The sequence below is a fragment of the Mesoplodon densirostris genome, chromosome 1, assembly GCF_025265405.1.
Source record: "Mesoplodon densirostris isolate mMesDen1 chromosome 1, mMesDen1 primary haplotype, whole genome shotgun sequence".
Taxonomy (NCBI): Eukaryota; Metazoa; Chordata; class Mammalia; order Artiodactyla; family Ziphiidae; genus Mesoplodon; species Mesoplodon densirostris.
This window is the reverse complement of record NC_082661.1, coordinates 28316868-28344674: the sequence shown is the minus strand read 5'-3', so window position 1 is coordinate 28344674 and position 27807 is coordinate 28316868. Positions and strand designations below refer to the sequence as shown.

General features: G+C 46.2%; 1 protein-coding gene across 10 annotated transcripts in view; it reads left to right on the top strand.

Moving 5' to 3' along the window:
• Positions 1-15950, top strand: part of BTRC (beta-transducin repeat containing E3 ubiquitin protein ligase) — a 189801-nt gene extending 173851 nt beyond the window's left edge. For all 10 annotated transcript variants that reach the window (XM_060100590.1, XM_060100582.1, XM_060100574.1 and 7 more), the window contains 4 exons: positions 1048-1158; positions 2811-2889; positions 9073-9265; positions 11224-15950. In XM_060100590.1, coding sequence (XP_059956573.1) covers positions 1048-1158; positions 2811-2889; positions 9073-9234 — 352 coding nt within the window. In that variant the 3' untranslated portion in view covers positions 9235-9265; positions 11224-15950. The remainder of the gene's footprint in view (positions 1-1047; positions 1159-2810; positions 2890-9072; positions 9266-11223) is intronic.
• The last annotated feature ends 11857 nt before the right edge of the window (positions 15951-27807 follow it).

Below are 27807 nucleotides of genomic sequence, written 5' to 3'. Positions count from 1 at the left end.
AGCATAGCAAAGCCTTTTGTTGATGTGTTTCCTTCCTGTAATAGTTCTATCACCATATAGACCTATTTAAAAAGTACTGCTTGAAAGAGGAAGTGAGCAAGAGAGATAAAAATGGAGGCTGAAGGCCCTTCTCTTTAAATTTCTCCTGTCTGCAGTTGAAAAGTGCTAATAAATAGCTAAAGGCCTTTTCTCTTTGCCACTGTTCTAAAAAAAGAAAAGAGATTTGTTTCCCTCCTAGAAATTGTGCATTTTGTTTTCTTAGCATTACATAATTGGCCAGGGAGTTACCAGTCTTTGAAATTATGAAGAAATTATGAAGAATCCACAAATTGAAGTACTTTTTGGTATTTATCCTTCATGAAGATGAATGACACTCATATGAATAGAATTTGGAAGATTTATCAACCCTCTCCCCCTCCTTCAAAGAAGTACTAAGGAATGAAAAGGCCATTGAAAAAATAACAGATAGAGATATTGTTATATCTAAGGAAATTATCATTCCTAGAAATCCTTTGGATTGGTCAGAAAGCATACATAATTTAAATTAGTATATAAAAGTTTTTGAGAACTTACTTTGCATTTCCATTATATGAGAAAAACTGTCCTGGACAATGAGGTGAAAGCAGAGAGTGTCCTCGGTGACGAAGGTGGACATACTTTGTGAGGGCAGGATGTCACTGATACTGCGTCTCATTCTTATTAATTGTGATTTTAGGAAACATTATTTTTCTTGGCTTGGTCATTTCCTTCATAGGCAACTGTGTACATTGAATTCATCTTTTATATTCCTTGGTGACCCTGATTACAGAATTATATGAAGGTTGGTGCTTTGAAAATATATACTGCATATTTGAACTTAAATCGTACATTTTTCTGCTTATATGGCAGAAAAGAAATAAATTACACTGAAAGTAATACATTTGTGTATGAGTGTTGATTGATTTTATTTTTTGGATATTTTAAAAGGTGTATGAAGTATGTTATTATAACATTCCAAGCTTAGAAAAGAATACCTGAAAATTCACTTGACTCAATTTTCTCTTTTAGATTATGGGACATAGAATGTGGTGCATGCTTACGAGTGTTAGAAGGCCATGAGGAATTGGTGCGCTGTATTCGATTCGATAACAAGAGGATAGTCAGTGGAGCCTATGATGGGTGAGTTTGCTAACAGCGTTTTTAAAAAATCCGCCTGTTAATCCCTCCTGCCTTAGAGTGTTAAATATAACCTTTCCTTGTCTCTAAAAGATTATAGATATCACAGAAAAAATCTGAACAATATTCTTGTGTCTAATCCATATATTCACCTCTCCTTTGTTTACTCTTTTCTAAAATATGCTTCCCAATCATTTAATTGTACTTGTTTGCTCATGAATTTCATTAATATTTTGGTTTTTTGGTTATATATTTATCTGTTTTGCTGTATAAAGCAAAGAACTAGGTAAACCCACTATATCAGGATATGAATATAAAATAGTGACTTATTAGTAAAGCTGAAATGTTGGAGGATGATATCTTGGGTGGGGGTGGCGCTTAGTATGGTATGGTACAGTCTTGAATTTTTATCCCTTTGAGTGATTCCTAAAAGTACAGCCTTCTTGTCTTCACTTCTAGCATTTCAGTCACAATGAGTTAAGTAATCTTTACTTTCCTTCAGTCTGATTTCGAATGGTCATAGAGTCCATTCATGTTGTGGATAGATCCCATGTCCAGCAATGCTAATAAGCACATAGTAAATTCTTACAAAAGTGTATTCACTTATGAAGTGCTCTCTATCGTTTCTCCTCATCAAGGTGCCTGATTTGGGGAAGTAGAAGGCCACAGTTCAAATATTGGCAGCTTTTTATTTTATTTTTATATTTATTTATTTAGCTCCACCGGGTCTTAGTTGCAGCACGTGGGATGTTTTTAGTTGTGGCATATGGGATCTAGTTCCCTGACCAGGGATCAAACCCAGGCCCCCTGCCTTGGGAGTACAGAGTCTTAACCACTGGACCACCAGGGAGGTCCCTGGCACCTTTTTTTAAATATCAGAAACTAACTTACAACATTTTCTTAGTTTATGAGCTGACTATACTGATATATTAAGACAACTCAAGCAGCAGCAGTAAGTGTTAACAGACCCACTTCCTCTGCTTTGAGTCGGCCATCACTGTTCTACCCTTGGGAAATTGTTCAGGGTATGATGACATGTTCCAGATAAGTCCAAGGTTGTATTTTCTCATTGCCCTGGTTTTGATCTAAACCCACTTCTCTTGGGTTTTGTCTGTTACTAATACTTACCTTGAGGAGACATGACCTATACTTGATTTATAGAAGGGCTATACTTTTCTTATTTAAATCAAAATATAAGGATTTACTTATATCAACTCCAGAGCTCTTAAATGGACCCCAGTCCTCTGATATGTGTGACGTGAGCCATTCTTAGAATTGACCAGAAAGAAGATGCCTCAGAGTTATAGGTTTCTAGGTCTAAGTGATCTCTTCTATGATTAAGAGTTCAAATGTATCGATATAAGAACTCCTTTTGGCCCAAAGTATGGTGTAACTTTACCATTCACTCTCTTCAGTTTGGTTAAAGCTAACCTGTTTCTCGTTTTTAGGTTAATCACGTACATTTTCCACTTTTAAGAATGAATGCAAGGACTGAGTCTCCAAATCAAAAAAGTTTTTGTATATTCCTGTGAGCTGCACTTATAATATAAACTATCTTCGCTGTACATATTTATTGCCATGACTTTTTACTGTTCTTCCTGTGTTCCCTTAATTTTGCTTTTAACTAAGATTTTTGTCCCCTTTTCGATCTTTAGAAAAATTAAGGTGTGGGATCTTGTAGCTGCTTTGGACCCCCGTGCTCCTGCAGCAACTCTCTGTCTACGGACCCTTGTGGTAAGAGCCTTATTGTTTGGAGGGGTTTGGGGAGCAGGAAGGGAAAGAAATTAACATTGATGTACTGTGGAATACAGAGCTGGATTTGATAGTTAGAACTTCACAAAGCCTACTACTATGTGGAAAGGCAACCAATACATGACAATAAAATATGTTTATATAGCTGCCTTTCATCCAAAAGTGCTTTAGAGACTGTATATGGAGAAGAATGTGGCAGCTGTTCAACAGCTGCACAGCAACGCTACACAACAGTTTAGTACAGGAAGTGAATAAGAATTCTGTATCCGCCAGAAACAGTAGGGGGTACTTAGGGAGAGACAACATAATTACTCAAATTGGAACCTGTCCAGAATCTGAGGACCTGCACACCTGTGCCTGCAAAAAGTGCCAGGGGAGTCTATGTGAACCCCCTGGTCAGCCCCTGAGTTACGCTTCCTATTTAAGGCATGCTGCCTCCAGCAATTTAAATCTTGTCTCTTTTATACTAATATACCCCCTTGCCCAAACATCTTGATATTTGGGCAAAGAAGTGACATAGAAGGAAGAATGTCACCTCAAAAGCACCAAGTTCTTTATCGTGGTGTTAGCCAAAGGCCCAGATCAGAAAATGGCTTAAGGTTTGAAAGCTGCTTCCATTAGAAAAAGATTAGGTGGGGCACCAGGGAGGACAAATCTTTTGCACAGTTCAGGGAAAAGATGAGAGGAAGCATTTGAAGCCCAGTGTTCTGAATCCTGACTCTCAACATTTAGGCAGCCTCTGCTTTGGAGAAGAGAGAGATGCATTTCTTTGTCTTCCTTGTTGGATTTAAAGCTCATTCTTATAGCACCAGACCTGCTTTACCTGCATGTTTCACACATGGTTTTTTTAAAGTGTGTACTTTAATTCATTAGATTTTTGAAGTATAATTTACATACAGCAAAATTTGTGCCTTTTTTAGTGTACTTCTATGAATTTTGCAATTGTGTAAATACCACAGTCAAGATATAGAGCATTTCCATCACCCCAAAAATGATACCCCTTCATATTAATCCCCTCTCCTCAACCCCTAGCAACTGTCCCTATAGTTTTGCTATGAGTGTCATATAAATTAAATCATATTTATGTAGCTTTTTGCATTTGGCTTTTTTCACTTCTTTTGAGATTCATCCACATTGTTGCATGTTCCTTTTTATTGCTGAGTGGTATTCCATTGTATGGATGAACTAATTTCTTTATTCATTTACCAGTTTAAGGACATTTGGAATGTTTTCAGTCTTTGGTGATACTGAAAACATTCCCATACAGGCTTTTGTATGTACATTTTTTTCTTTCATTTCTCTTGGGTAAAAAATACCTAGGCGTATGATTTCTGAATATATATTTAAATTTAAAAGAAACTACCAAGCTATTTCCCAAAGTAGCATTTTGGGAGTTTGCAAATGCAAACCATTTTACATTTCCACTAAACAATAAGTGAATGTCCAATTTTTCCACATCCTTGACAGGACTTGGTGTTGTCAGTTTTTAAAAACATTACAGCCATTTGAGTGGGTGTGTAGTGGTTGTAGTTGTAATTTGCATTTCTGTGATAGCTAATGGTATAGAACATCTTTTCATGTGCTTATCTTCTTTTGAAGTGTCTTCACATCTCATCCTCATTTATTTATTGAGTTGTCTTACTAAGTTTTTAAAAACAGACTTATTGTGATATAATAGACATACAATAACGTGAGCATATTTAAGTATACAACTTGATAACTTTTGACGTATGTACAAAACAGTGAAAACATCACTTCAGCCAAATAATGAACATATCCTCATGCCCCCTATTACATAGTAATCCCTCCTTCCCATCCCACCCCACTTTTCCTTGCTCCTATCCCCAGGCAGCCACTGATCTGCTTTCTGTCAGTATTGATTAGTTTACATTTTCTAGTGTTTTATAAATGTAATCATAACAGTATGTACTTTTTTTTGCCTGTTTCTTTTCACAAAGCATAATTATTTTGAGATTCACCCATGTTGTTCATGTAGAGCAATTTTCCTCTTTGAAAATTGCTGAGGAGTATCCCATTGTATGGTTATACCAAAATTTATTTATCCATTTGCCAATTGATGAAAATTTAGGTTATTTCCAGTTTGGGCCTATTACAAATAAAGTTTCTATAAACATTTATGCACAAGTCTTTGTATGAACATATATTTTCATTTCTCTGGGATAAATCCTAGAAACAGAATGGCTAGGTCACATGGTAAGTATATTATTAATATTTTTAGAAACTGCCAAACTGTTTTCCAAAGCAGTTGTACAGTTTAACATGGTAGTACAACTGTGCATGAGAGTTCCAGTTACTCCATATCCTCACCAATACTTAGTACAGTCTTTTTTGAATCCTTCTAATAAGTGTGTCATTGTACTGCATTGTGATCTTAATTTTATATCCCTAATGTTAATAATGTTGAGCATCTTTTTTTTTTTTTAAAGGGGGACTTTTAAAAAAAATTTATTTATGGGCTTCCCTGTTGGCGCAGTGGTTGAGAGTCCGCCTGCCGATGCAGGGGACACGGGTTCGTGCCCCGGTCCGGGAAGATCCCACATGCCACGCAGCAGCTGGGCCCGTGAGCCATGGCCGCTGAGCCTGCGCGTCTGGAGCCTGTGCTCCGCAAGGGAGAGGCCACGACAATGAGAGGCTCGTGTACCGCAAAAAAAAAAAAAAAATTTATTTATGTTTGGCTGCATTGGGTTTTCATTGCTGCGCTCAGGCTTTCTCTGGTTGCAGCAAGTGGGGGCTATTCTTCGTTGCCATGTGCAGACTTCTCATTGAGGAGGCTTCTCTTATTGGAGGGCACAGGCTCTAGGCCCACGGGCTTCAGTAGTTGTGGCACGCAGGCTCAGTAGTTGTGGCTCGTGGGCTCTAGAGCACAGGCTCAGTAGTTGCGGTACACGGGCTTAGTTGCTCCACACCATGTGGGATCTTTCCGGACCAGGGATTGAACCTGTGTCCCCTGCATTGGCAGGCAGATTCTTAACAACTGTGCCACCAGGGAAGCCCCAGTGTTGGGCATCTTTTCATATGTTTATATGCCGTCCATATATCTACTTTGTTGAAGTGTTTGAATGTTTTGCCCATTTTTAAAATTGAGTGGCTTTCTGATTATTGAGTTTTAAGATTCTTTTGCATATTCAGGATACAAGTCCTTTATTAGGTATGTGATTTGCAAATATTTTTTTTCCAGTCCATGGTTTGTTTTTTTATTCCCTTTAAAGTATCTTTTGAAAAGCAGAAATTAATTTTGATTAAGTCCAGTGTGTCAATCTTTCTGTTAGGGATTATGTTATTAGCTACTATATCTTTAAAAAAATTTTATTTGCCTAATCCGAAGTCACAAAGATTTTCCCCTCTATTTTCTTCAAGAAGTTTTATACTTTCAGGTTTTATGTTTTAGTCAGTGATTCATTTTGAGTTAGTTTTTGCAGATGGTACAAGGTATGGATCAAAGTTCATATGGATATCCGATTGTTCCAGCTCCATTTATTCAGAAGACTATCCTTTTTCGTCTTTGTCTTCTTTTTTTTTTTTTTAAGATTTTTATGTTTTATTTATTGCTGTAGAACAACTGCCTGACATAGAGAAGATACCATTAATGGCTTTGGAGATTTGTTTCCCCTTTTTCTTCTTCTTTTTTTTTTTTTTTTTTTTTTTTGCAGTACGCGGGCCTCTCACTGTTGTGGCCTCTCCCGTTATGGAGTACAGGCTCTGGACGCGCAGGCCCAGCAGCCATGGCTCACAGGCCCAGCCACTCCACAGCATGTGGGATCCTCCTGGACCAGGGCACAAACCCATATCCCCTGCATCGGCAGGCAGGCTCTCAACCACTGCGCCACCAGGGAAGCCCCCCCTTTTTCTTCTTAATAGCAGCTTTGTCAAAAACAAATTGACCATATATGTGTGGGTCTACTTACGGACCTACTCAGTTCCATTGTTCTTTTTGTCTATCTTGATGCCAATATTATACTATCTTGGTTACTGCAGCTTTTTAATAACCCTTGAAGTCAAGTAGCGTTAGTTAAGTCGTTCAACTGTGTTCTTTTTCAAAGTATTTTGGATTCTTTGAATTTTCATGTGAATTTTAGAATCTGTTTGCCAGTTTCAACAACAAAAAGTCTGCTGAGATTTTCATTGGGATCATGTTGAATCTAGATCAATTTGGCAAGAATTGACTTCTTAACAATATTGAATTTTCTAAATAAAGACCGTTTATTTGGGTCTTTTAAAATTTCTCAGCAATGTTTTATAGCTTTCAATGTAAAGGTCTTACATATCTTTTGTCATATTTATCCTTAAGTATCTGTTATTTTTAATGCTATTATAAACGGTATTTAAAATTTTCGATCTCTGGATTGTTCACTGCAAGTATGTACAAATACACTTCTTTTCCAATCTGTGTACCTTCCATTTTTCTTTTTTGTTTTATTGTACTGACCATCACTACAGTGCTCAAAAGAATTGGTAAGAATGGATGTCCTTATCTTTGGGAAAAGGCATTTGGTCTTTTACCATTTTATATATACTTTTATATAGATATATGTTAGCTATAGGTTTTTCATAGATACCAGGGGATTAGGAGGTTCCTTTCAGTTCCCAGATTGCTGAGAGCTTTTATTAGGAATGGATGTTGGTTTTTGTTAAATGCTTTTATCTGCATCCATTGAGGTGACCATATGGTTTTCACCTTTATTCTGTTAATTGCTGTATTACATTGATTTTTGATATTAAACTTTGCATCACTACAGATCCCGTGGACATTAAAAGGATTCTAATAAAGGAATACTGTGAACAACTCTATGCCCCCAGAATTGATAACCCAGATGAAATGGACCAATCCCTTGAAAGATACAATCTTCTACAACTTAGGAAGAAATAGACATACTGAACAGACCTATACCTATTAAAGAAATTTAATAAATAATTAATAACCTTCCAAAACAGAAAGCACCAAGCCCAGATGGTTTCACTGGTGAATTCTATTAAATGTTTAAGGAAGAAATTATACTAATTCTCTATAATTTCCTCCAGAAGATAGAAACAGAGTGAATACTTGCTACCTAATTCTGTGAGGCCAGCATTACCCTAATACTGAAACCAAAGATATAACAAGAAAAGAAAACTACAGACCAGTATGTCTTATGAACACAGATGCTCATCTATCTAATGAGCTCATTTATATCTTGTAAAGAATATAAAATAGTGCAGCCTCTATGGAAAACAGTATGGTGGCTCCTCAGAATATTAATGATAGAATTACTGTGTGATCCAGCACTCCCACTTCTGGGTATATATACAAAAAAATTAAAAGCAGGATCTCAAAGAGATCTTTGCATACTCATGTTCATAGCAGTATTATTCATAAAAGCCAAGAGGTTGAAGCAACCCAAGTATCCATTGATAGATGCATGTATACACAAAATGTGGTGTGTTTGTGTGTGTGTGTGAATATATATATATATATATATATATATATATATATATATATATACTCACACACACAGAGAGAGAGAGAGAGAGAATGGAATAGAATAGAATATTATTCAGCCTTAGAAAGGAAATACTGTCACATGCTACAACATGGATGAAACTTGAGGACATTATTCTAAGTGAAACAGGCTTATACCTGCTTATGGGAGCCAATTGTTAGACGTTCATGAATTTTGCAAGCTGGTTGAACTCGGGTAGCTTGAAATTGGCCAAGATAGAAATTTTTAGACCATAAAATGTGCAAATGCTTTTACAAATTGGGGAGAGTTAATTGATAACTATATACCAGCACACTAGTTATTATTGCTCATCGGTCCTTGGCCTCTGATTGTAAAAGAATCCTAGAAATACAGAGAAGAGGATAAACTCAGGGAGGTACTGAGGAATGTTCTCATTCAGCCTAAGTCTAGGAGAGTTAGTAATGAGAAACTAGTGTACTATTTGACATGTATCAGCTCTAGTAAATATTACTTTGATTGTATACAAAATCAACTACCCAATATTTGACTTTTCCATCCTGCCTTTAATCCAAGTTAAGGTTTTTCTCTGTATTCTTGAAACAGCTAAATGGTAGAGAAAACTATCAGCATAGCCTTTCCATAGACTCCTTTTGACAAGTTGCTGAATTTGTGTCCTTTTGATTTTGTTTTGTTTCTGCTTCTTTAGGAGCATTCTGGAAGAGTTTTCCGACTCCAGTTTGATGAATTCCAGATTGTCAGTAGTTCACATGATGACACAATCCTCATCTGGGACTTCCTAAATGATCCAGCTGCCCAAGCTGAACCCCCCCGCTCCCCTTCTCGAACATACACCTATATCTCCAGATAAATAATCAAACACTGACCTCAGACTTGCACAGGTATGAAAAAGAATTGTGTACATAGCACTGTGGGTAGGAAATGGAACATTGGCTGTAAGGTATTGTGAGTTCATGGAGCCTTCTCATGCCCTTTATATCTCCAAGTCCTGTAAAGCAGAAGCTGACACCATGAGACAGGGCTGGGGCTGCACATTGGACACTGCCTTTGGTTGAGGTAGCCAGCCTCAGTTCTTAGATGATTCTTGAAGTAGATCTAGATGATCCTTGTGTAGTAGAACTAATATTCCTGCCTCAGTAATCTAGTAGGATTTTTAAGAAAATAAAATGAGATTTGAATCAGTTTCATAACTAAGAGTATTGACCCCAAAGCCTATGGCTTTGTAATTCCCAGATTAAACTAGCACCTATAATGGAGACCCTTTAACCCAAGTAGATAATCTAATGTGTGAAAGGAAAAATCTCTTGGTGAAATATCGGGCTGCCTTCTCACAGCTCTGCCTTATCGTATCATTTGATTGTAAAAGGTAGCTTTTCTTTTATCCTTATCCGCATTCCCTACTGCCTCCAAAAAGAAAAGAACTATTTTTTGACCTTGGAAGTAGCTCTGGAGTTGGTGACAACTCCATATAATCTCCCACTCAAGTCTCCATCCTGTCTCTGGGGCAGGAAAAGATCCTAACATTCATCTTAATCTATAGCCATGGTATATTTAGGTCATACTTGGTGCCCTAACCAGTTCAAATGTAGGTAATCACTGGTTTGGGAAAACTGTACTAGCTACTGGGGAGGATTGCCATTATTGTGATTTCTTGTTTCCCATATCTGCCTCCGTTCTTGTGCCAGAAGTACACATTTAGTACACTTTTCTGCACATCTTTCTATAGTGGTTCTTCTGACCAGGGTGTTCCATGCCCTGCTGGGCTCGCTTCAGTGCTCACTTCTCTCACAGAGGATGCACTGCTTCCTCAACCAAGGCACACAGACAGGCCTAGGTGAGAATCCTAGCTGCATGCCCTTTGGCAAATAACTTCCCAGAGCCTTAGTTTCCTTATTAGTAAAATGAGGGTTGCAATACCTACCACACAGAGCTGTTGTGAGGATCCCCTCGAAATGTTATATGTAAAATTCTTAGTCCTTAGCACAGTGTCTAGCACATAACAGGCCCTCACTAAAAAGTAGCCATTAATTAGTATTAATATTGTAGTCGTCATGTACCTATCCCCTCCTTTGGCCAAAATTTTCTCCTCCTTAGATTTTGATGGCATTTTGTCATTTTTAATATTCTTCCTGGCTCTCTGATTGTTTGTGTGTCCTTCTTTCTCTCACCCCTAAAACGTAGACATCCACTAAGAGTCTGTCTCGGGCTTTTCTTCCTTATCTGAGTTCCCTGCTTTGGCTGCCTTATCTCTTCCCGAGGCTCCAGCTCTCATCTCTAATTTGTATCTGTAGTCCCAACTTCTGCCTAATCTCCAGGCCACATTTCCAGACGCCACCTACACACCTGTCCTTGAAGGTACCAGGAGCACTTCTAGAGCACACATCTAACAATCAGGCTCTCCCCTCATCTACACTGCCAGTCCCCTCCAGCCAAGCAACCAGATAGCCTCACCTCACTCCCCCACTTTTGTTAGTGGCACATTGCGTTCATGGCCACTAAGGGCTGGAGCCTCAGAGCTGTCCTTGCCTGCTCTACCATTATAGGGAGCAGCTGAGAGCTTGATGCTACACCCACCATAGTCATTCTTAATCTCTAGATATCAGAGCCATTCTGCATGAGCACTACAGCCCTGACCATGTCAGTGAGCCCTGCCAAGTCCCCAAACAGGCCATGTAGCCTTTGACAGAAGCTCCTGCATAGCATGGACAGAAAGCGGGCATTAGGAAGGACCTCTGAGTCTTTCCCCCAATTGACAGCTAGTTTAATATTCTTTTCCTCTTAGAGAAAGTGAGAAATATAGGAAAAGGGACTAATGACTATGTGCTCTGTTTTCGCACAGGACTCATTAAAGTTGCGGTATTTAACGTATCTGCCAGTACCACGATGAGCAACAACAGTAACAATCAAACTACCACCCACTTTCCCCGGACTAGCTGAGGAGCAGGGCTTTAAGACTCCTGTTGGGACACAGCTGGTCTGCAGTCGACCCAGGATGGTTTACTCAGCACAGCTGACTGCTTCCGTGCTGCTATCAGAAGATGTCTTCTATCTTTTGTGAATGATTGGAACTTTTAAACCCCACCTCCCCTCCTTCTTTCCTCCTGCACCTGTTTTTTCCTCATTTGGTTCCAGACAGAGATGACATAAATATATTTAGTGTTTTGCCAGAATCTCTCTTGCTTTGCCGTTAAGCAGAAGAACTAGTTTTCTATGGAGCCTACTGGGAGAGAGCCGCTTCTAGGGGACGGGGGATACAACTTCAAGCCAGACAGCACCCAGTGTCTCCCTGTAAACTGCAAGAATACCCAGCACCTGGCAAGATCTGCCCAGCCCCACTGTGCTTAGGAGGAAATAGCTGCCTGTGTAGCCTCTGGGGCAAGAAAGAAAGAAAACAAGAATGTACACCCTGGAAGATCTGGGCCTCTTTCCTTCCATCTCTTTCCCTGTTTCTGTCCCTCTTGCCCCTTCTCCCACTCCCCTTCAACATGTTTATCTGCTCCACCTGAGAAGAAAGAGTATGAAGAAAGTATCCTCAGTTATCATGAGGCAAATTAGAAAATGCAATACTTAGAAGAGTTAAGTACTCTTCAGTCAAAATTTCAAACCCAGGCTTTTGCTGCAAGTGACCCTATGTGGCGACGATGGATTCTCAGGCATGGTACTCTCGTCGTATTTGCACCTCTTCTCTCTTCTCCTTGTAACACCCACCCACACCCCCAAAACAAAACGGGGGGAGGGGCAGAAATTTCCTGGGCTCCTTCAATGACCACATCTTTTCTGGACTCAGCAGTCTCCTTGATTCCATGTAGAGTGTGGAAAGGAGTTGCTGATTGCATTTCCTCATTAACAATTAGATGTGTAATAAAAAGCGTTGTACTTCATCTTAAATCACTGCTAAGGCTCAGCCTACAGAAGAGGTTGAAATGGCCAGAGCCAGTTGCTCATTGCATTCTGCATAATGGTTCGCATCTCTGATTTCCTCATCAGGGCCTGCAAGTACCCAGGCGTGCCTGTATCTTTGCCAAGACCATGATCAGACTAGCTTACCGGGTGGTCAAGACTAAAAGGTGATGTCTTTTTCATTTAAGCCAGTAAATATTGTCTCTCAGAAATCAAGCTAATCATCTCAACCTTGCTCTGCAGAACCAACCTTCTGCTTTTCCAAACCTGGTATTTATAAAAGGCAAAACTGCCAGAGAGAGAATCAGGGTGAAGTTTGGCACACAGGGTTTATTAATGGCACAGAAACTGCCTTCTCTTTCCTTTTCTTCCTTCTCTTGGCCTTATTTTACTCTCCACTCTCCCCAGTAAAATTCCTCTGGCAGTTGGTGAGCAACATAAATAAATGGACTAAAGCAAGGGCCAAGGCTTACTGGCCACTTCAAAAAGCAGCTATAGGGGCTTCAGGTGCAGGGCACATGTGCCCCCCAACCTGGGGGCACAGGGAGTACTATCAGTATGTGCCTGGCTTGTTTCCCTGGGCAGGAATGGGCCTTCACCAGCCATATTGTATGGCACAGACACACCCATCAATGGGCACAGAGCAGTATCCAAGTCTTCCCTTGGAAGCTGAGCAGACAGGCCCATTGTTTCCGTTATATCAAAGCAGTTGAGTAAAAGAAAGGCCCCTTTTAACCAGCTGCTGTAAAAACTTCAGAATGGGATCTTGTTGCAGGCGACCTCAAAGCCAGGCCACCTTTAGTTGGGTGGGGGTGGTCATCGTCACTCTTCCCTCTGCTTTGCCAGAAGGAATCCTCTTCCCAAAATATGCCCAGACTGAATGTTTTTACGTACTGAGAGGCAGATTGTGCATATGCATTTTCCCTTTCCTGCTTTATGAGTGGTTTTAAGCTTTTAGTTCCAGGTTATAGCCAAAAAACATTTCCCAGTGAAATGATTGTCATTGCTTGGGAAATTCTGGATTGGCCGAAAAGTTCGTTCGGATTTTTCCACACATCTTACAGAAAAACCCAAAGGAACTTTTTGGCGAACCCAGTATTTTCTGAATATAATTTCCTTACCAAATACCCACATGCTAGATGTATGTCTTCTATTTAGCCACTATCAGGGTTCCTTGTCTATTGTCTTGACTTTGTGTGTGTGTGTGTGTGTGTGTGTGTGTGTTGACTATTAATGGCTTCTTGATTGATTAAGGATTTTGCTATAGATGAGGCAGAGGGCCATCCCAGATCAGGCATTAAAGAGGCATGGATTTTGAGCTATTTCAAAATATTGTCCAATAGCCATAACTTTACCAGTTCTTCTCTTATATGCTGCTATTCAGAAGTGGAACCATGGAATATTCATTGGTCCCCAGGGTTTTGCTCTCTCCTCTAGGTTCAGTTGAAGGTATGTTGACAGGAGCTTGTCCAGTACATCATAAATGAGATCAAGGGTGAACCCTGCAGTCTGGAGCCATTAGCTCTATGGAGGATATTCTCCAGGTTGTCCTCTGCTGCTCACGGAAATGGGAATGAAGTTAAGTGGTCTGAAAAACTTGTCGGTCACATTTCTCAGCTCCTGGGGGTCATTTACCAGTTCATTGTAGAAGAAATAATCAGGTAAGTAGAAGTTCGTTTCCAGAAAAAGTAAACGCCACTTACCATCTCCGCATGATTTCAGTGGGAATCGATTATCACTAATCCCCAACTGGGCTAGAATAAATATAAAGTTTGACCTTTTTAAAAAAACAAGAGAAATGAAGTCTCAACACCTCCAAAGGAATGGTAGAAAAGGAGCTGAAGGTGTTTCTGGGCTCTGAAGTGAAATGTCCCCATTGTAGATTAGTCTCTTCTCACTAAAATTCCAATTTAGGCCTGAAAGAAACATCTCATAAAGATGGGAGGAATCCTGTTCAAAGGCAGGCAAGGAGCATGTGCATGCCCCTGCACCTGGTTACTCTGTGGGCACTTGTGAGCTCTCTGTTCACACTGGGGCTCCTTGGACAAAACCAGCATGCCTTGCTACATATGTGTGTATTTCCACTACTGAGAACATCCTTTTACTTTCTTATGTGCAGTTTGAAAATGGACATGAATTGTGAGTGGGAGGCCTTTTACACTTGTCCCTTGGCAAAATTCTTTCTGATGACTCTTCACCAGAAACTTCAGAGACAGGGACTCTCTGGAATTCTATTGACAAGTAATAAAGTCTGGCCCTCATAGCTTGTTTCTGGGAAAGACCCTAGAATCCCTAAATCATTCTGTTTTCTGCTTGAGTAAGAAAAATCCTTTTTATTTTTCTTTTGTAAAATCAAAAGCTGAAGAGAAGAAAATATGCACTCTTCTCCTTTGCCGTCTCCTGGTACCCATTGGTCTGAATAGCTGTGGTTGGTCTGTTCCTTACTTAGCACTTGGTTGTACATGGAAACACAGGGTGGGGGGTGGAGTGGCGGGGGGAATATTGGAATAATTAGGGCAACATTTCCTTCCCCAGAATTAGACACCTTGGTATTGTTGACCTTCTTGGCATCTTAGATGGTAATACCTTCCTGCCTAGAACAGCGCAGGCCAGGGAGGCCAGGCTGCAAGCTTGATTCTGGAGGAATCTGAAGTACATCCAGGTGTCAAAAGGGATGCTTCGATGCCTACCACCTGTTTGATGATCAGGTTTGCAATATGACTTTAATCCATATTTCTGATGTCCTCCATTTCTCTGAGTTCAACAGACTTCCCCAAGCTGGAGAACAGAAAAAGGTGCCCTTGCTTCTTTTTGCCTTCCTCTCTTCCCTCCTAGAGTAACCCTCACTTCTACCAAGTGTACCTGAACCTGCAGGCTGAGTTTATCTCCCCAGGCCTCATCCACATAGCTGATCGCTGGCAGACCACAGCCCCTTACATTTTTCACAGTCTCAACATAATCAGTGTTGAAAAGACAGCCGTCTCTTAGTAGATTAAAGCTGAGTTTCTCTTCTTGTTACTTTACCTGTAGTTCATTTGTGACTTCAGAATCCTTGGAACTGAGGAGAGAAACCAAAAAAGCGTGATTATGGCTGCTGATTTCAGGTGGAACTTAATGCATTGATATCCAGAAACCTCTTCTGTTGGAAATTGAGTACCTATGACCTAAAATTTCCTGGAGGCAGATGACATCTGCCAACATCTCTCCAGCCCACCCAACTGGTTCCTGGGTGGCTGTGTGGGTGTTTAAGGGTCAGTGCAGTAAACAGCATTATAAAGCTTCACCTCCCCTCTATCCCTGTCTCTTCTTGGACACTGATGGAAAAGACCAACAAGAAGGGTTAGATCTCTGGGTACCAAGGACACTAACACTTTCCCAAATCAAGCCCAACGCAGACTGTTCTGACGGATGTTCACTGGACTCCAGCTATGGGGCAGGCCTGGCAACAAGTGTGAGCCTCCCTGAGAGCTTTCGGTTGGCTCAGCCTTGATTCTCTAGACTCTTCAGTACTGACTGCTTTGACTTTTGTGATTATGTTATGGTGATGTGTAGTCAATGTACCAGTATGTTCACAACCTAGGATCATGGTAATACAGTGTGTTTTGTTTTGTTTTTAACTGTTCAGAAAAAAAGTAACTTAAATTACAAATATAAGATTAAAGTGAATGTCCTGGGTGTCTTATCTCTTTACACCAACATGAAGAGGACAATGACTTTTTCCATATAGAAACTGAGGGAGTAAACAGAGACCTTTTTAAGATAATCTGACATGAGAAAACAATATTGAGAGAAGACAGGGCCAAATGGGTATGAATAAGTATGGGAAGGGAACCCAGGCATACAGTTAGTGTTCCATGTTGAATTAAATTGAAGCCAAAGTGAGGTCTAACTTGGAAACTGGTCACTATAGCCTTGGCCTACCAACCTGAGCTCAGAACTTAAGTATTCCTCTGCCACCTCATTAGGTGAAAAGACTTGGGTTTCCCCGACATCCCATTTGATCAGTTTCGAGATGGGAGAGCTCACATTTGGGAGTAATTTCAAGAGAGATTCCAACAAGCTATAAAAATGAAGGGAGCATTGACTGGGGAAACCCACCCTCCTTCCCTTCTTAAATCAAACCTAGGGAAGTGAGTACCAGGTTGCAGCCAGACCATTCCCTCCTCTCCTCCCTCTTCCCCTCTAGTGCCACAAGCAGTAACCTCAGCAAAAGTAACTCATCCTTGTTCTACATCTATGGGCTTTTAGTAGTGGTGGTCTTCCCTGCCTGACTAGGCCCCCTGGCTCTTTCAGCCTTGTTGTGCCTGTTGTACCTGGATTGACAACTGCAGTCATGAGACTATTAGATGACAGGGCCCCAGTGCAGAAGTATCCCTGCTAGAACAGGAGGCATGTCAGAGCATCAGGTGCACCTGACATTGTGCAAACGAGGAACCTGAGGAACAAGAAAAAGGGCTCCCCACACTGCCCGAGACCACACTGGAGTCTCCTCCCTAAGAGCTAAGGAGAGGAAAGGGGAGAAGTCAGTGGACACTCCTGGGGCCACTGGCATCTACTCAGTTGTCACTTGTAGGCTGGACTCCTGAGCCCAAAATTGAGCAGAGGCTGGGCCTGGGAGGGTGACGGGTCTCACCTTGAAACCCAGTGTCAGATCGCTCCCCCCCTAGGAAGACTGGGGTCTAGGGCACACCCTTGGAAGACTCAGCCCTGAAATCAGTTTCCTAAAGCAAGGCTGGGCCTGGAATCCCTCTCCCCTTGAAACCTAAAGCTGTACCACCATCAGCAATGACTGGGGAGGAGACCTCTCTTCATCCTGATTGGCTCTTGCCAATTAAGAGCATTTTATTAGGCTGCTAATTAAAGGCATTTTGTTAGCAGCAGGAGAGGCCTGGTGGGTGCCTGGTGAGATGGAGCCGAAGCCAGGAGAAATCATTTTCCTCCCCGCCCCGCATGGAAGCTGAGCCTCTCAGGGAACCCTCTCAGTCCCCCAACCTCTCCCGCTGCGCCTACCACACCCCTTGCTTTCAATTATTGGCTCTGAGGGGATTGAGGTCATTACCAAGTCCGGGTGGAGAACCATCCCCTGCCTCAGACCAAATGAGGCCTTCGGGGGGCTGTCCTTGTCCCAGTCTCAGTGCACTCGTGTACCTCCTTTGGAGTCTGGGTCCGGGAAAGGAGAAGCCCAGGGGGTTGTGTTTGTTCTCCCCACTGGGGAATGGCCCTTGGGTCCCCATCACTCAGACTGTCACTAACTTGGGTCACATGGTATGAATCTCCATGCCCCCTTCCTCACCAAAGGCTCAAGAGGTTATTAGGAAATGTGACCTTCCTATCACTTTGCAAGAGCTGAGCCAACTTAGAGTGGGTCCAGGAAGAGGAGCTGGACCCACACATTTCAGACACTTAACCCTGCCTGGTCCAGCTGAGCACCAGGAAGGAAAGTCCCCTTCCTCCAACGAGAGAGGAGGGCCTGGCTATGACTTAGCCCATAGGGGCCGGCATGCAGGGTCAGAGATACCCCCTAGCCAGAACCTTCCCTGTCCCATCTTGCTGCCCTCCTCACCCCCTCACTTAACTGCAGAATTAGCACCAGCCCAGGCTGGGAGGGCGGATTTATGGCTAGGCCTGCCTCCTCCTATTTAACCTGAGGCTGGCCCAGGCTCCAGACACTAAATTAGATTTTTGACAATTAGAGAGACTAATGGGCACATAGCCATCCCCAGAGCCAAATATCCAGCAAGGCCGTCCTTTAATATCCACCATTGGCCAGTCAGCCCCTCCCTGGCTGCCCTCCTCTCTCCCCTGGTGGGCATTTCCCTCCCACACCCCGTATCTCTCTACCCCGGCTCTGAATGCACTCCAGAGGTTTCTCTGGTTCCGTCTCCCTCCATTTCTTACCCTCTCCTTCCCACCCCTGGCCCAGAACCAGCTCGGCTCTGGGGCTCTGCCCCTCCTTGCCCTCCAGTCACATCTCTCCATCTCTGCCTTCCCGAGGCTCATCCCTCTGTAATCTTTCCATCGGCCCCTAGCAGACAGCAAGCCCCTTGAGGGCAGGGGTTTGTGCCCTACCTGTATCCAGCATGCCTAGTAACCAACGGGTGCTTAATAAATGTTTATCGTTTCCTGGGCCTGTCTCCCTGCCTCCTCCCTCTGAGCCTCTGGATCGCTAAGGCCTGCCCACGCTGCCCTCCTGGCCCCAGGCCCTGGCCTGGCTGTGCGCCAGCATGGGCTGGGTCCTCTTTCCTTGCAGCCCCATAGCTCTGGCCGGTCTTGGGCTGGGCGGGTAATGAGATTGCAGTAAGTGGCGTTGGTGGGGGAAGCTGCTCACATTCACTCAGGCCGGCTCATAGCTCTGTCAGGCTGATTGGTCCTGAGTGGAGGCACAAACGGCCCCCCACGGACACGCTGAGATTGGTTATAAAATTACAAGCATTTGTTCTGCTGTCAGTGGCCTTCGCTCCCTCCCTGCCTGCCTGCCTGCCTGGGCTCCTCACCGCCCCCCACCCAGCCCTCTCTCCCCTGGGGTCAGCCCATACACCCTGAAGGACCCTGGCCAGGGGCTACCATGCCAGATGAGGCCAAGAGGCTAAGGCCACCAGGCTCCCCATCCAGGCTGGCCTTCTTGCCTTGGCCCTGGGATTGTCACAGCTCAGGCTGGCCTCAGAGTGACCTGACCCTGTGCTCAGGGTTTCCTGTTCTCTGAAGGTAAGTGTGGGTGGGGGCCCAGGGCAAATAGGCCTTGGAATCCAGATGCTCTGATCCCAAGTAGAGGAAGATGTCCCAAGCCCAGGCCTCCCTGGGACTACCAGTGCCCACGACATTTGAGGGAGTCCAGGGCAGGGGTCGGGGTGGCTAGGAGGCTTCCATGCTAAAGGAGGGAGCAGCAAAGCCAGGTTGGTGGGAGGAGTCCATCTCTCTTCCCTTCATGTGGCCAGTCCCCTGCCATGTACCCTAACCCCAGGTAAGGACAAATAAGCTCTCAGGACGGTCCTCCCACCCCTACCCCCAGTCCCTGGAGCTTGAGCCAGACCTAAAAGCCAATTTGGCCCACCAGATGCCTGCTATGGTACCCACTACAGACTGAGTCCCCTCAGCCTGGTCCTTGAACTCACCCTCTAGGACCAAGGGCCAATCAGTCCTTCTGGCCTTTGCAGGGGCCCAATTACCCCAAAACAGATGTGCCTTGAGATCCTGGTTTGTACTCTGGTGATACTCTCACAGAGCTACTCACTCCTTACTGGCCCTGCTCCCCTGCCTGACACAGACACACCAACCAGTCCCTCTTACTCTGGGCTCTCAGCCTCCTTCCCACCCTCATTCCTCCAACAAGGCCCCAGGCCCTGGCCCATTCCTGGCCCCTCAGCTCCAGCCTCAGTCCCTGCCTAACTGTCACCGTCCTGTTGGGAGGCACCAGGGTGCCCTGCGACCAGGTGCTGGGTTCCCCAGCTTGGAGTGGGAACTTGAGGGAGCATCATTTCCTGGCTGCTGCCTACAAGGTGCCTTCCTGCCATCCTTCATTCTTTCTCAGCCCAGAATGTATTTACTGCAATTACATCTTTAATTAGGGTGGTGATGGCTCATTGTTCAACAATGATGCATCAGATCCTCCTACTTACCTTCCTCCCTCTGTCCAGCACCCTCCAGGTCAGCTCTCCCCCAGCACTGGGGTTGGGAAGGGTGCATAAGAACTTGCCCTCTCCTAGGGACCACCAGATGTCTCCTTGGTCCAAAGTGGTCAGGTTGTGATGGGGGCAGGCTGATGTTGCCCCCATACACACAACATGCCACCATCACCACCCCAGGCTGGACCCTGAGCCACACACTCATCTGAGGGGCTGACAAGCACAGAAAACCTCACAACAAGTGTTGGGTATATGTGTGGGCATCCCTAACTCCAAGCTCCCCTGTGCATCAACCAGGGTCTCTGGCAAGTTCTCTACTCCCATATACTTGCACCCACTCAGGCCATAGGCCCAGGTCCCAATCTGAACGTGGTGGCTGTTCAATGACAGTGTTCAGTAAATGAACATATCAGTCGGTGAAGGGAGATCTGCTCTGAGAGGGTGAGGCTCAGAGCTCCTCATTGGAGGCCCTGGGCTGGTTGGAGTCCATGGTGAGCAGAGGGGCCAGGATGAGCAGTGAAGGCCCAGGATCCTCCAGGAAGCCTTATAGGGTAAGATCCTAATCTGGGTTAAAACCTCAACTTGGCACCTACTGACTGTATGACACTGGATGAGTTTCCTAACCTAAGTCTCAGTTTCCTCATTTGTAAAACAGGTATGAAAGCGGTACTCTACCTTGTGCGATGGCTGCAGATTCGCAGAGACACTGCATGTAAAGCGAAGAGTCCGGGATAAGGTGGTGGCAGCGGCAGGGAAAGGTGGTGGCTGAGCAGCTGTGGGGAACCCATCTCTACTGTGGCTGGCTAATGGCACCCAGAGCTGGGAGGTAGCCTCCATCTCGGTTTGAGGAAGGCCTTGCCCACTCCAGGCGCTGTTGGGCACAATGGTGGGGGTGGCAGGGATGTGACAAGGCTGGTGTAAGATTAGGTGCACAGTAGTTGCACAGGCCATCTTCACTGATAGGAATTGGCTGACCTCCTTTCAGAGCTGCAGGGGATCTTCCCCAGCGTGGTCAGGGTTTGGTCAGAGCAGGGTCCTGGCCTGATAGTACAGGAGGGCCTGAGAGGGAGAGCCTGGAGGCCCAGCAGGGGAGCTTAGCCTGTACCTTATCTTTAAGGGGACTGGACTTCAGGAAGGTGGGGAGGGGAGAGAGCTGGGGTGGGACCTCTATCCCTTCTACCTTTCAGCTCTAAAATTCTATGACTCCCCCCCCTCCATGGGGCTGTGTCATCTCCCACAGAGCTTCCTCGCTCCCAGGGGTCGCCCCTCTGCATTCCTTCTTCCCAAGTGATGCTCTTCACCCTGCAGGGCCCACCCTCCCCAGGGTGACTCCAAGGCCCAGGCTGAAAGGATGAGCCGTACCTAGCGGTAAGTATGAGCAACATTACATATGTATATTGGAGAGTAAATAACCCCAAAAAGCGCCTTGTAAATAGACTCCAAGTTTATCCTTTATTAATGAGGCACCGAGTGCCCCGCTGTTTTAGAGCAGCAAGACTTTCATAATATCAAAACCTAAATTACACTTGCGTCTCTCATCCCAGGGACGAACATCTTTCGGCTTCATTTTCAGAGTGAGTAAGCAGGGATCCCTCCCTGCCTGCCTGGGATTTTTGTTGTTGTTGTTTGTTTGTTTTGTTGTGTTTTTTTTATATGTTGGGGGTAGGAGTTTATTAATTTTTTTTTGCTGTGTTGGGTCTTCGTTTCTATGTGAGGGCTTTCTCTAGTTGCAGCAAGCGGGGGCCACTCTTCATCGCGGTACGTGGGCCTCTCATTGTCGCGGCCTCTCTTGTTGTGGAGCACAGGCTCCAGACGCGCAGGCTCAGTAGTTGTGGCTCACGGGCCTAGTTGCTCTGTGGCATGTGGGATCCTCCCAGACCAGGGCTCGAACCCGTGTCCCCTGCATTAGCAGGCAGATTCTCAACCACTGCACCACCAGGAAAGCCCCTGCCTGGGATTTGTTGGCACCTTTCTTTTACTGGAGGGAGGGAGAGAAGATGTACACACACGTGCATGCATACACACACACACCCACATACACACCCTGAGTTCCCTTAGCTTTGTGTCTAAGACCTCAGGTCCCAGTGTGTGAGGGCCGCCTGTGATGCTGGCCTTCATTCCAGGTACAGAGTTTACAGGATCAAGGGGTCACCCCAGGCCCTGGGCTGTGGAAGTGGGGATGGGTCACTGGACCTTTACAAGCTCTGTGACCAAACTATTCCCTATCTTTTAGCTTCAGTTTCCCTGTCTGCGAATGGGGATAACAATAGCTTCCTCCTAGGATTGTTGTGAGGACCCAGTTAATGGATCAGAAGTGGGATTTGGTGTATAGCAAGTCCTTGGTAAATGTGAGCTGTGATGGTGATGATGATGAAGACGGTTAGTCCCCTCTTTGGAATGGGACACCAGTGTCTTCAATTTCTGGAACACACTACATGTGGGGTCACAGAATTCCAGCCTCATCCTGGCACCAAGGTCTTGCACTGACCATGGCCCATCTCACCCTTAGCACGTGCAAGCCCTGACTTTCCAGAGGCCCCCAACCCTGAGCTGAGCCAGAGCAAGAAGCCTGGACCCTCTCGGCCCCCATGATTCCCCAAGTCCAAGGCTCTTCTCAGACCCCTTGGGGATTGTGCCTACCCTACCCCAGTCCTAGACCAAATGGATTAGCTGGGCAGGTGGGCAGGTGGGCAGGCGGGTGCTGTGTGGGCAGGATTTACAGCCTGGCTGGCCAAGCTCCTGGTGCTCCGGTGGGCGTCATGTTGAATCTGTCCCATTATATGGACAGTTGAGTTTAATAGTCATTGTGTGCTTGCTCAGAGCCCAGCAAACATCGCGGGGCGACACCCTCTTCATGCGAGCCACCCGCTCCCCACCCACACAGCCCATCCGTACAGTAAATTAAAAATATGAATCACTTCTACCCACTGCCTCCCCAAACGCTCATCTTGTCAGCCTCTATGTTGCCTTCATTTGTATTACCTTAATTTAATGTTAATTATGGTCTTCATTTACAAGGAACAAGCGGGCCCTGCTCTGCCAGGGGACCTTCCCCTCACCCCCTCCCCCTCAGCCCAGGAGGGAGAGGCTGGGGGAGAAGGGGAATTTGGGGGGGCTACAAAGGAGTAAGGAAGGGAGTTGGGAGAGGGCAGGAGATAAGATCTGAGCCATCAGTGGCTGATGGACACTCAGAGGGGGACTAGGAAGACACCCCCCACCCTGTCATCAATCATTTATTCATTCAACAGTTATTTATTGAGCACCTAATAAGTGCCAGATAACCAGGAAACAGAGATTGGGCGGGGAGTCTTCTGCCCTAATAAGGGCTAATGGAGTCCCCTCTGCCATCCTGAAGTGAATGTGCTAGAAAGCAGCATCAGAAAGACAAGTCATCCATGCCCCAGGTGGGCTGGTACCTGACTCAGCCCAAAGGGCACAGGACATGGGCAAGAGACCTTCTCTTCCTTCCAAGCTCCTCCCTTGGCTACTAGTGCCATCCCTACTCCAAACTGCTTCATACTCTTTCCAGGCAGGAAGTTCTTTCTGAAGTCTTTCCTGAGTCCCTCTTGCTGCAGATCATCCTAGGCTCAGAGCCTGAGTGGGGTCAGGAGTGGAAGGGTGACTCCCAGGCTGCACTGTCTCTGGAGGGTTGGGAGGAAGGCATTGTGCGGATCACCACTCATCACACCACCACTCACCACCTCCACCACCCAGCCCTGCTGACTTGCTCAAAGTCCTGTGTCTTTAAGAGGCCTGGGAGGCCTGAGTGTGACCGTTTTGGCTGTCCCTGTGCTGCCACATTCTGCCAATGGGACACACAGTCACATGCAGGCCTGTAGAGCCTGTGAGGGGGCTCAATAAATGTTGGTGGCTCACGTCACACGTGTGCACACAGGGAGCTGGCAGAGGGCCACCTGCACTCAAGCTGCCATTAACCACGAACACAAGCCCCTCCCCCCAGCACACGTCTCCTCAACTGGAGAAGGGGATCTCCAGCTGGGAATATCTGCTTGACAGATGAGGCTGTTCTGAGTGTGTGTCTGCATGTGTGTCCGTCTCCGGGGAGCCTTGATCCACACACAGGGATGTGTGTCTCCCCAATTCCGGTGTGCCCCCTCAGGTTCCGTGTGCCTATGTGTATGTGCAGGAGCGTGTGTCCAGCAGGCCCACGTGCGTGTGTGCGCGCCTGTGTTCATGCACGCGAGGCCGCCCCCCCATCCCCGCCTGTCAGCGGCGCTGGTGACATTGGCGCAGAGGAAAGTGATGACAAATGCCCGTTATCAGCGAACGAGGCCGATGACAAATGGGCGGGCGCCCGAGCAGCCCCATTACGCTGTAATAACAGAAGATGGATGGTCTAGCGCCCCCCACCCCCACCCCTACCCGCCTTCGCCGGTAACGGGAGCCCATCCGGCTCCGCCCTCCCAGGAGGGAGCCGAGCCGCTCGCTGGGCCGCCAATCACGGCAGGGCTGAGAAGCCCAGGCCCAGGCCGCGGAGCCGGGAGCCCACGCGGCTGCCCGCGGCGGAGGAACAAAGCGACGCGCTATGGTGGGAACAGGCGGTGCCCAGGGCATCCGGCCCGCCCGCGGCCAGGACACGCAGCTGTGCACACACATGGCCTGCACACGCGCCAGCCGCCTGCGTCCTTGCACGGTGCACCTGCAGCTCCTGTCCAGGCACAACCCCCACGTCACGGGAGCACGGACACATGCTTTCCTGCCGTGCGTGGGCATACCATGTGCAGCCCAGAACCGGGTACACACCCACCAACATAAAACCATGCACACACAGCCATGCAGACCCGTGCACCTGCAATTCATGCACGCGACTACAGAAACCACTTAGGTCTGTGAACACGTATGCTGCCAACATGCCTGCACATGGATGGATATGGAAATGTGCACACACTTAAGTAGAAATGCTTATGCATGGACACAAACCCTTACACTCAGTTCTGTGCACACAATTCAGGGCCTCCAAACATGCCCACACCCACACACCAAAGATGCTCACAGCTGCATCAACAAATGTTAACTGAGCCCCTACCACGTGTCAGCTAGGTGCTGTGGAGTTACAGTGATGACTATGGCACCATCCCTGGCTTCTAGAATTTTAAGTCTACTAGACGGGGCAAACGGCTGTGAGTGAAGGCAGAAGATTATTTGTGTTTTGACCCAAGTACATAGTTTGTGATGTGAGACTTCCAACTGGAAAATCAGAAAAGTCTTCCTGGAGGAGGTGACTAAAGGAAGAGTAAACTTTCAAAAGGAACTGAATTTTGAAAAAAAAAAAGTATGGAAATGGGAAAGTGTAGGGAGTGCTTGGGGCCAAGATACCTAAGGGGCCAATAGTCCAGGCAAATAGTGTGGGTGAGTGCGGTAGGAGTGAAACTTCCCAGATAGACTGGGGCCAAGAGGCTGGAGCTGGGAAGAGGCTGGGGCGGGTCCAAATGAGAGACCAAGGAGCTAGTTCCTGACATAGAAAAGGAGAGGACCAGGAGGTCAGTGAATGGGGAAGTAAGTGAATGAGAGGTGCTAGGCAGGGCCAACTTCCTAGGTGTGTGACCTGGGTGGTCCCATGGGGCTGTGCGTTTAGAAGAGCCCTGTGCTTGGTTTAATGCTGTCTTGAAATTCTTTATAAATTTATAATAAGGAGCCTGCATTTTCATTTGGCACTGGGCCCTGAAAATTATATAGCCAGTTCTGGAGCTAGGGATCTCTCAGGTTGGTCGAGTAGGACAGAAGGAGCAGATTGGGGGAAGAAAACGGTGAGTTTTGGGGGGCCAGAGAGTATATGAGGGTCTGGATATGGAGCAAGGGGTTGAGATGATGGGTAGTGTTTCCCTCCCTGGAGTGGGAGTTGGTGCCTTGCTTATGCCTCTACCCATGGTCGTTTCTACTCCACAGAGAGTCCACACACTGCCACATGCCATAGAGGTTCCTCCTAAAACATGTCTATGTACCCCCTTGCTGGAATATAAGCTCTCCAATGTTGCCCCCATATCCTCAGGGCATGGAAAATGGTTGCCACTCAATACCTGTTTGTTGAAGGAATAAGTGAAGGTATGCATGAATGAGCACATGCGAGTCCACATATGTACACACACTGGGCACCATGGGAGGGGTACATGAAAGCCCGAATATGGTGCCACTACCCCACTGCCACTTCAGGGGTTGTTCTGTCACCCTGTGTCTACTTTAGGGAAAGAATGCCCTTGTCCCAGGGCCCCCTCACTGGATGTCTCCTTTGCAGACAGAGCTGGGCAGGAGGTAACAGTGAGCCCAGGACCCTGGGGTGATGGGCAGGGAGGGGCTGTGGTTTGGAGCCAAAGGATCCAAATTCAAGCCTCAGCTCCTCCCTTGGCTGACTGCTCCTTTCTCTGAGCTTTAACTCTTCATCCGCAAAATGGGACTATAAGATGGGAAAGCATTTATGCCAGCACCATGATGCTGACAGAGGTAATTAGGGGAGATATATTCAATCAAGTCAGGTATTGAGAGAGCTGCTTCCTTCCCCCAAACTCTGGGTTCCCCAGGGTGTCAAAAATAGACTGGGGATCCAGAGGATGACCCAGGTGACCTCAAACAGGAGGGGAGCTGGCAGACTGGAAGAAGGGAATGGGAGTTGGCAGACTGGAAGAAGGATGCTTTGGTCTACTCTCAATAGGAGCCAGATGATCGAGGAACTGAGACTCCGGCCCTGCCTCCCACAACACCCCTGCAAGCAAGGGCACGTAGGAGGCAGGGCAAATAGGAGGTGCCCTCCATGGCTAAACACTCTGACTTTGGGTAGCCTGGGTGGGGAGAGGCAGAGGACATCTCCAGAGATATGGACCAATTGAGAGAGCCAGGTGGAGGCGGGTAAAGGTGAGTGCAGGGCACCAGTGTTGCTCTCTATTTCTTTCCCAGGGTACCCTGCCTTCTGCCCCACGGGAACTCCACCTGCTAACTTTGGCTTCCTAATATGTGACTTTCTCCGGTCTACAGAATGGGGGTGGGGGAGCATTTCCAGGAGCCCCCTCTGGTCTCCCTCACCCTCATGTGACCCACTTTGGGTCTCTCCAGTATGTCCTGGTCCCTGTATCCACCTCCCCTATTTCAGCTGTGTTAACCATAACCTCTCAGTCCCTGTCAAGAGGCCCTCGGGAAACCCCCAGCGGAAAGGGCCTGCAGCAAGAGGTACCAGGATTAGAGACAAGATGCCCGGAGGAAAGCGATGGGCCAGCTAATGGGCCTCGTTCCTCCTCCCTTACCAGTTCACTTTTTCTGTAGCATTATTGACCCGTCCTTAGTTATCCGTCCAAGGTCGCCTGGGCCTGGCCCAGCTATAAATCATGGAGGCTGGAGGGGGGCTACTGGCAGAGCGATAGCTCCCAGAATACAGCGGAGAACTCAGCCCCCAGCACAGCGCGGAGGAGGCGCAGATGGTCCCAGTCTCGGGAGAGCTTCCGCTGAGAGGGCTAAGCCCCTCTTCGTACCCACCCATCCCTCCCTCCTTCCCTTCCTCTTCCTCCATTCTCCCCTTCCATTTGCTTTTCCATCGCCACCTCTCCTTCCATCACACACTCTTTTCTCCTCTCCCCATCTTTTTCTACTTCCCGCCAAGCTCTGTGTTCAAGGTTGGCGAGGTCAGGGGAACGGGGCGGGGAGGAGGGGGGTACCTAGGGCGTACTAGTTCCCTTTCACTGGGTCGTCTCACCCCACCTGGTGTCCTAGTTTAGAGCTTCCGGGAGCAAGGACAGAACTCACGCAGGGGGAAACTGAAGCACAGAATTTCGACCAGAGGTGAGTATGAAGAAGGGGTCCCACCCGATTCAGCATCAAAGGTCACCAGTCCTGAATCCGCGGACCCTGCTCCCTTGCCCGGTAGTGGGGAGGGTCTACCCACCCAGGGAAGAGCG